The 8,343-nt window shown below is 34.6% G+C and overlaps 1 protein-coding gene across 1 annotated transcript; it reads right to left on the bottom strand.

The window, feature by feature from the left end:
- Positions 1-421: 421 nt before the first annotated feature.
- On the bottom strand, positions 422-8,120 carry CD69 (CD69 molecule). The gene is made up of 5 exons (XM_077169988.1): positions 7,983-8,120; positions 4,276-4,398; positions 3,045-3,244; positions 2,582-2,685; positions 422-1,502 (listed from the first exon to the last, which is right to left on the bottom strand). The coding sequence occupies exons 1-5, from the start codon at positions 8,044-8,046 to the stop codon at positions 1,394-1,396; spliced, it is 600 nt and encodes a 199-aa protein (XP_077026103.1). The 5' UTR covers positions 8,047-8,120; the 3' UTR covers positions 422-1,393.
- Between the last annotated feature and the right edge of the window lie 223 nt (positions 8,121-8,343).

An 8,343-nucleotide genomic window follows, 5' to 3' on the forward strand; every position in this document is an offset into this window, starting at 1 on the left:
CCAAATTCCTTCCAAATCATTTAGACCTGCATTTATTGAGCATCTGCTAAATACATAAAATTAGATAGGGCCCTTTAGGTTGTATATAATTATATATACTTGTATATATATATATATATATATTTTTACACAATTGTATATTTTTATACAGTTATATTTTATATTTATATTTTTAATTTTTAATATTTATTTTATATAATATTTATATTATTAAATTTATATTTTATTTTGTATATTTATTTCATAATTTTATACAATTGTGTATAATTGTTTTATATGAAAACAATTAAAAAAGTATAAGCCAAATTACAAATCTAAGGTTTTATTATAGATGTGATTTTTGTTAATGTCAGAGTATTTTGCTTTCTAGCATATCTAAGTTTTAACGCATTTTGAAGTTACGCACACTTCTCAGAAACAATTCTGTTGATTCTAAATTTATTTTCACATACCTAAAAGCAGCTTGTAATTGTAGAATTCAAAACATAAATAAGCACACTTCATTGCACAAAGAAAATAGTTCACATGAAATATTGCACATAACAGAATTAATTAGGGAAGACACAAATTTAAGATAAGACCAGTATTATTACAGCTTCTAACACAGAACTTTCCTTATAGATATTTGCCACATCACCTATTGCACACTTTCCAACACTTTCATCCGTTTTCCAACTATCCTTCATGTTTTTTACCTTTGTTTTTTCTCTGCCAAATACTGTATATAAGTTTTTAAAGGCAAAGAAAAATGTAACATTGAAAAAAACAGTTACATTGAGGAAGTAAAAAACAAATAAACAAATATAAATACATGGTCAAAGCACACTTTGAAGGCACAAAAATTACAAAGTAACTTGGAATACTTCTCCAAAAAGAGAGAAATATTCTTGAACTCAATTTCATAGGCACTTGCCCACTTTCAAAGGTTCTTTGAGGTTAAGCACTTCATTTTGACCAAATATCTGAACTGTCACCAGTCTCTTTGTTTACATTCAGTTTTTGATACCACCATCTCACTCTTTCACATAGTGCAAATGAATGAAGGGCACTCACTGTTGGCAGTCATTTAACAATAAATAATGGCACTAAACCTACTTATTTTATTATTTCTAGATTTAAAAATCATAAAGTGCATCTGAAAGTTTTACAGTCATACTTCTCATTCGTGGGCATGATTATCCATTACCCCGTGATGTTTTTAGCTCAAGGCAGGAATATTCCACAGCACAGGTTTTCCCTTTATGTTCTCCAGTCCTGTTTGGAAAAAGGTGTCCAAAGTAATGTTCAGACTTCGCCTAGAGTCCTTATGGAAAAGTTCTGACCACTGAGCAGCGTCAACCAGCACTCAGTTCTTTTTGTTCCATGATAGTCCAGAACTGAATATGTTTCTTCATTATTTGGAAGGTTTGCTACATATCCAATGTAAATTATTTTGACATTCTTCTCTGCTAATTTCTGTGCTATTGAGGAATGCACAGTTCTCAGATCCTGTAAGGTTGAACCTGTCAAAGAAAAGAGAAACTTAGAATTATTTTCAGTTAGTCATTTCTGTTCAGTTTCAGGAAAAGAAACTTTGTGGTGGCTGAATCTTCTGACCTTTTATTTAGTACGAATGCATGAGGCAAGTCTGCCAGTCTAAAAATCATAGACTAATCTGCAGAGATAGTACACACAAGAATTGGAAGGAGAGGTATGTGGAAAGGAGGAGTGGTATGTGGAGTGAAGAGTAAAGTTCTCCATTCACGTAGCTGGCAAATCCCAGAGAAAGGATCCTTGGCCATTTTAAAATTTTCAGGCCCATCAAGAAGCACTTTAGAAAGTATATACATTCAACATTTATGTGTGCTTGTGCATACAATTTTAGGGGGTGTATGATTCCTGAAGCCTGTCCTAGATATGAGGCTATGGGACACAAAATAAAATTCCCTTTTCCAGAGACTTGCATTTTCATCTTCTTGATATGATGTTGGTAAGTATCATAAAACTGTTAAGATTGCTAGAAACTGACTCAACTCTGAATGTTAAGATGGCATGAATTAACACAAAATCTATAAAATACCCTTCAAAATTTAAAAGTTAGCTTTATTAGGAGTAAGGAAAATAGAGTCACTATCTTTAATTCTGAGCCAAGTTTTCTCTCAAGCCCATAGAAGCTTCTGATTAGCCACTGAAAATATTGTTCTTTGTTCTTGTGGATATGGGAACTGGGGAAAGGGAAGAGTTAATCCTTTTTCAGTAACTACCTGATCACTAAAATATAAACATGAGATTGGAAATGTTGTGCTTGGGGGTTTATTTTTTTGCATCGTCATAATTATGCCTGGAATATTTCCAATGTAATTGAGTTTTTATGTACACTGAAGTTCACTGAGAGCAAATTACTGAAAGCATTTGTGGCATGAATTTCAAGGGAATAAAAAGATAATAATAAAAAAATAAGAACAGAAGCTACAAAAGAGGTTAGAATTTTGTTCATAAAAAGCAAAAATGTCATATTGAACAGTGCTTTCAAAAGGAGAGAAGGAAAATGGATTTCCTGAGCTGCCAGACTAGGGAGGGGAAGTGAATTCTTGAGACTTACCAGTTACTAAATACTTTGCCATTTGACCATTTCCATGTCTCACCAGCTTCACTGTTCAGCCCAATCCAGTGTTCAGTTCCACCCACATACTGTTTTAGAAAGATCTTGAAGAAAGCACAAAATGTATGTTAACCCCTCTGGGTAAGTATATAATAAATCTTATTTCTCTGACTTTGCAGTTAAAGGTATGATAACCAAGATGATAGCTTACTACTTCTATGTAGAATCAGCTCATTTGGGTTCCTGATCTTTGAAAATAAGTAATCAAAACAAATATAAAAGAAAAAATTGAACTCTCATTTTGACCTCAGACTAAGTATATGACTTTCTGAGACTCACTTTTCCTACATGGGGTTCAGGTATAATATCTTCTCTTAGAAAGGAGCAGAGAGGGAAACCACAGATTACACATAAAAAATAAAATATAAATATTTTGAAACAGTTTTGAATACTATTATCTTACCATATCCTTTTCAGAATCAATGACTGCAAGAGAAGCACCATGGTTTGAACAAGAGTTTTGAGCCAAGGACCAGTTCCTCTTCATAGTAGAAAACAAATAGCATTTCCTTTGGTGTCCAACCCACTCATCTGAACATGAAGTGACATGGCTGTCTGGAGGCACCAAGGACAGATATTGTCCTGGACAATTGTACTGGCCCACTGTGAACAGGAAAATGGTTTGTTGGTTAAAAAAAAAAAAAAAGGAACCAAATACCCACAGCATATAAAAGTAGCTCTGGAGATTTCGTACTGTTAGCTAATAAAGGATAATGGCCGAGAACAAACATTCTTAGAAGAGTAAGAAGACAGCAGGTTCTCATCTTATCTATCCTCCATTTCTCCCACATTACTGTGCAGGGTATGAGAGATAAGGAGCTGTCCTTTTGGCCATAATGTCAGAAAGTGGCAGGAAAAGAGAAAAATCCTGAAAATGGTCTTTGGACTAGAAAAGAGTAAAGTGCATTATACATTCCAAGTAATCTGAATGTAGAATAAGAGAAATTTTAAGATGCAAAGGATGTGATAATAAATTAAGAGAGGAATTTGTAGGGAAGTAGTAAAAAATACATAAAGGTCTGTGACTGCGGATGTTTCATAAAATCGTAAAACGTATGTTTATAAAAGACATGAATGTATCTTAGTATGACTATATGTATTGGCTACCATACCAGTCACTACAGGTGCTTTGATAATTCTAGATATACTCCTAATTATCCATAATCATGATTCTGTGGTCTTTGAGATAAAAGACAAAAGACTGACCAATTCTTTATGTATTTATGACTTAGAAATTATTTTTTCACCAACAATAAATGTGAAACTTGCACTTTTTCCAACTAAATGTCCATTTACATAGAATCCAAATCAGCTCCCTTCATTCCAGATCCAAATATCTGCTCAAATATAATTTTCTCCTGTCTAAATGCATAAACCATATGCACTTTTAATATCCTATTTACTTTTTAGTACTTATAACATTCTGGACAACTCAAAAGTATTGCATTAATCATCAAAGGAGCATGGAATTATATATAGTTTTGTTTAGGTAACTAGCCATATATTATATATGTGATACTCCTGAGTAAACCAGAATTTCTGATTAATTAGACTGAGACAATCACCACTGATTCCAGCTGGGCGGAGTCTTACCCCTAGGAGTCTCTGAATGAATTCATGAAGTGCTGACCCACCTGCTAAGGCGATGACAGTTATGATTAAACTGACGGTGATGACTACTGCCAAGACAGCACATGGAACAGGAACCTGCAGGGACCCTTCATGATGTGTCACAAAATGGGGACGGGCGGCATTACCTGGGAAGGAGAGAGTTGTTGATGAAGTCAAGCAGACTCTAGAAATAAGGCAGGGACATTGCATGTTCTCTTGAGGCAGTTAAATGAAAAACCTAGTTATGTGTTTCCCCTTCTCCTTGTATGAAACTTAACAGTCAGTTTTCCCCAACTCTTGAATGAATTTGGAAAGTTAAACTGGTGATTAGAAATTAAACACTTTAGGCATAATACTGTAACCTTATAAAACCCATATGTGTTCTTAGTAGCTACACAAATTGTAAGTTTATCATAATTTTATTATTTTAATAATAATCAGAACACATATTAAATATCAGATTACCCAAGAAGATATATGAAAAAAAATATCCAGGCACAATGTCTTAACCTCCCTATAGTAACATGATGAGAATGGGGATAAATGTGGATAATGTGATAAAATAAAATATTGAATTGATATATAAATATCTACAGCTAGAATGACTAAAAACAAACGACTGACAGTACCATATTTGGTGAAGACTTGAGCAACTGGAATTCTCATCTATTATTGGCGTGAATATGAAATGGTGAAACACTTTGGAAAACTTTTCTCATAAAATTAAAAATACACCTACCCTATGATCCAGCAATTCTACTCCTATGCATTTCTCCAAGAGAAATGAAAATATGTCAGTACAAAGCCTTGTACAAAAGTGTTCATAGCAATTTCACCCATAAAAACAAAATTCTAGATATAACCCAATATTCATCAACAGGAGAATGGGTAAAAAAGTATGCTATATCCAAACAGAGGAATTCTAATTAGCGATAAAAATAAAAAAGATACATTGAACATATAAGTGGAATTATATAGTATGCAATTTTTTTGTGGCTAGATACATGGAGAATCTCAAAATTATGTTGAATGAAAATCTCTGATCACGAAAGATTATATACCTTATAATTCCATTTATAGGAAGTTCAGAAATGGTCAAAACTAAACTATGATGATAGAAATCAAAGCAGTGGTTAACTTTATGTGTATGGGAAGGGCGTCCATCTAGAAAAGGTCAGGAAGGAACTTTCTGAGATGCTGGAAATATTCTACATGTTGATTAGAGTTGTGGTTATTACAATTTTCAAAACGCAGGAAACTGCATTTGTGATTGGGTATCAATTATATATAACTTACACCGCAGTTAAAAATCATTTTGTCTCACCTTCTTATAAAGCAGCTCAGGGCTTAGAGTAAGGGTGGGGGGAAAAAAAGCTGTATGAAAGAGCAGTAAAATGTTTGAATTTTCTAAGGGAAATTAGAATAGAAATTAGAGGAACCACAACAATATTATGGACCAAACTGGGTAGAAGCTAATCTTTTTTTTCACTTATCCATCTGTATAATGTGAAACAAAGTCAAAGATTTTTTTCACCATTAAGAAAAATTTCTGTGAAAGAATTTTAAATATGAATATGATGTGAATGCTAATTCTTAGTTACAAAAAAAAAAAAAACCTAGAAAGATCTCTGTTCTCGAATCTATGTAACTGAAAAAGTAGAGGAGGAGAATTTTTAACTTGGATTTTGGAATTGACATTAGCTAGGATGAGCTATCAGTGTTTGTTTTAAGTCTGACTCCACAAAAAAAAAAAAATCCGTTTTCAAAAATGGAAATAAACAGTGACTTGAACGATATTGTAACTGAGCATGAAAATAGTCTCAAAATGCAAAAACGTTCCTGTTTTACAAAGTAGATGAGTTTCATAGTTAAAAAGTACATATACATAAGAAATGTCTTGAAATCCATTTTTGTCCCTTAAAACTTCTATCTGAAGTTAAACGGGGAAAAGAGGTAAGGGGTGTTGCTTTCTTCCACATAGTGTAGCGCGTCCTGTGTTACAGTATCAGCGTTGCTTCGTCTGGTTTGCTCTTTCTGTCCTAGACTTACGTTCAGATTTTGCAAGAGAAGCCTTTACTTCACTCCTGTCTAGTTTTGTCTCTCTCAGCCTCTCAAAGCGGATCCTCCTTTCTCACCCTTATTCAGTTATCACCGGAAGCAGTCGTTGGCAGGTAGAGTAGCAAGTTCAGAATTCTGTCTAGTTTCACTTCTCACCGTGGAGAGTCATTCATGCTGCTTGGACTTAATATGGCAAAAGCCCTGTCTCCTTAGCAAGTCCCCACTCCGCCAAATACCCATGCCCTACAGAGCCTGGTTCAATCCAATGGCTCACCCAGTGATAGAGCCATGGAGATGACTCCCAGATGGTACTTTATATCCATTCGTGAGGATTATGGTTATCCACAATTTGGTTCATTTCCTGGGTGACTAATGCTTTCTCTACAGCACCCTTCTTTTCTGATTGCAGGTATGGGTCACTGATGTAGAAGTTGAAAGTAAATCCATCTATTTCCTATTGTATCAAGGGTGATACCCAATGATAGTTCATATTAATGAAGCAACTCTGGTACAGCATAGGGTAAAAATTCAGCAGAAAATTAGGATGATCTCAGTAAATTCCTTCATCAGGCCCTCCTTTCAACCACATTATTTGTTGAATAGTTTTATTATTATTATTATTTTCCTTCTGGCTGCTCAACTAAGCAATAACTTATGGTTCACCTGGTTCGCTGAAACGTTGCAAGCTTTGGAATTGTCACTCATACTTGGATTTGTGTTCTTAGGCAAAGGACAGATTTATCAAAATAAATCTATGCTATTCTACAGAAAACCAGTCTAGCTGATGCATAGGGGAAAAAAAAACCTTCCCTTATATATTTTTGGCTCAAATAAACTCCAATTTCTAAATGTTAGTATTTTCTGCACTCTTTAATTAGAGAGAAAGTGGGATAAACAGGAAAAAAATCAAGAAAGCTTTACAGATATGGAAAAACAATAGGGAAAATCCTAGTAATAGAAATAGAATAGTTATGGGGACAGAATATACAAATAGCAATAGCTAAGATGATTGGGTTCAAAGAAAAATAAAGGATTCATGTAGAATTTGAAGTCTATGATTTGAGGAGAGAGATAGGAGGATCGAGGAGAGAGATAGGAGGATCAAGTAGAAGAAAAGGAGCCCATAAACATACTGAAGCAGCAGATTGCATTTTCAAGGATTCAGATACTTTTAAGGCTATTTTTTCAAGGGTTCTAAACCTTCACGTCAGAGGTAGAAGAAGCAAAAGATACATGGAAGGCAATCAAGATTGTTTATAATGAACACAGAGTTTTCCATAAGGACAGGTGCTGCTTCCTGGAGTATGTACAGATGGATATGGCAAAATGATGGCATGTGCACTGGCCTAGGACAGGGAGTTTTCTAATTAAATCTAAAAAACTGAGATGATGTACTTTGAAACAAAGAAAAGGATCTTTAAAAGGCCGCTGAAGTTCACCTCGTGGGTTCCTCTCACATCTCAGCTATCTTACTTTTTCATATGTTCCCATTTTCTCCTTTATCCTTACTTAAATAGAACCTAATCAAATTCTCAAAAAAGACAAAGCTACATTTTCTTTCATAACTATTTATCTCTCTCATCTATCTATCTATCTATTTAATCTATTATTTATCATCTGTCTATCAATGAATCATCTATCACCAATATATAAGAAATCAGATCTGACTTACATTGTTCTCCACTCTCAAGATGGAAGGAGCTGCTCTCTGTTATAGAACCATCTTCAGAATTCATTTCTCTCCCGCTCAAGGTAAATCAATCTGCAATAAAAATCTGCTGGAGCTCTTGTTCAGTCTGTGAGTCTCCGGCCTCTGTGGCACCTCAGCATTTATATTCTGTTAGGCTGTCTCCACCCCCTTCCTCTTGCCTCCCACTTGCTCAACTACGCCAGTTCTCTTTAATTTATGCTCCAGTGGTTCAGACAACTTCAGATGTTTTGTTGTGGTGAGGTATGGGTTTTCCCTACTGTCTGAAATGTGCTTTCCCTCAACCCTAGGTGCAGCAGGCAGGGGCAAGCAGAATTTCCCTGAA

The sequence above is a fragment of the Tamandua tetradactyla genome, chromosome 7, assembly GCF_023851605.1.
Source record: "Tamandua tetradactyla isolate mTamTet1 chromosome 7, mTamTet1.pri, whole genome shotgun sequence".
In the NCBI taxonomy this organism is placed as follows: Eukaryota; Metazoa; Chordata; class Mammalia; order Pilosa; family Myrmecophagidae; genus Tamandua; species Tamandua tetradactyla.

What these genes read in the sequence shown, in the direction of transcription:
- CD69 (XM_077169988.1), bottom strand. Translation starts at nt 8,046, where the DNA reads ATGAATTCTGAAGATGGTTCTATAACAGAGAGCAGCTCCTTCCATCTT. An exon ending in AACTGTCATCGCCTTAGCAG is followed by an intron (nt 3,245 to 4,275) that starts GTGGGTCAGCAC and finishes TCCTGTTCACAG; the next exon opens with TGGGCCAGTACAATTGTCCA. An exon ending in GGCAAAGTATTTAGTAACTG is followed by an intron (nt 1,503 to 2,581) that starts GTAAGTCTCAAG and finishes TTTCTTTGACAG; the next exon opens with GTTCAACCTTACAGGATCTG.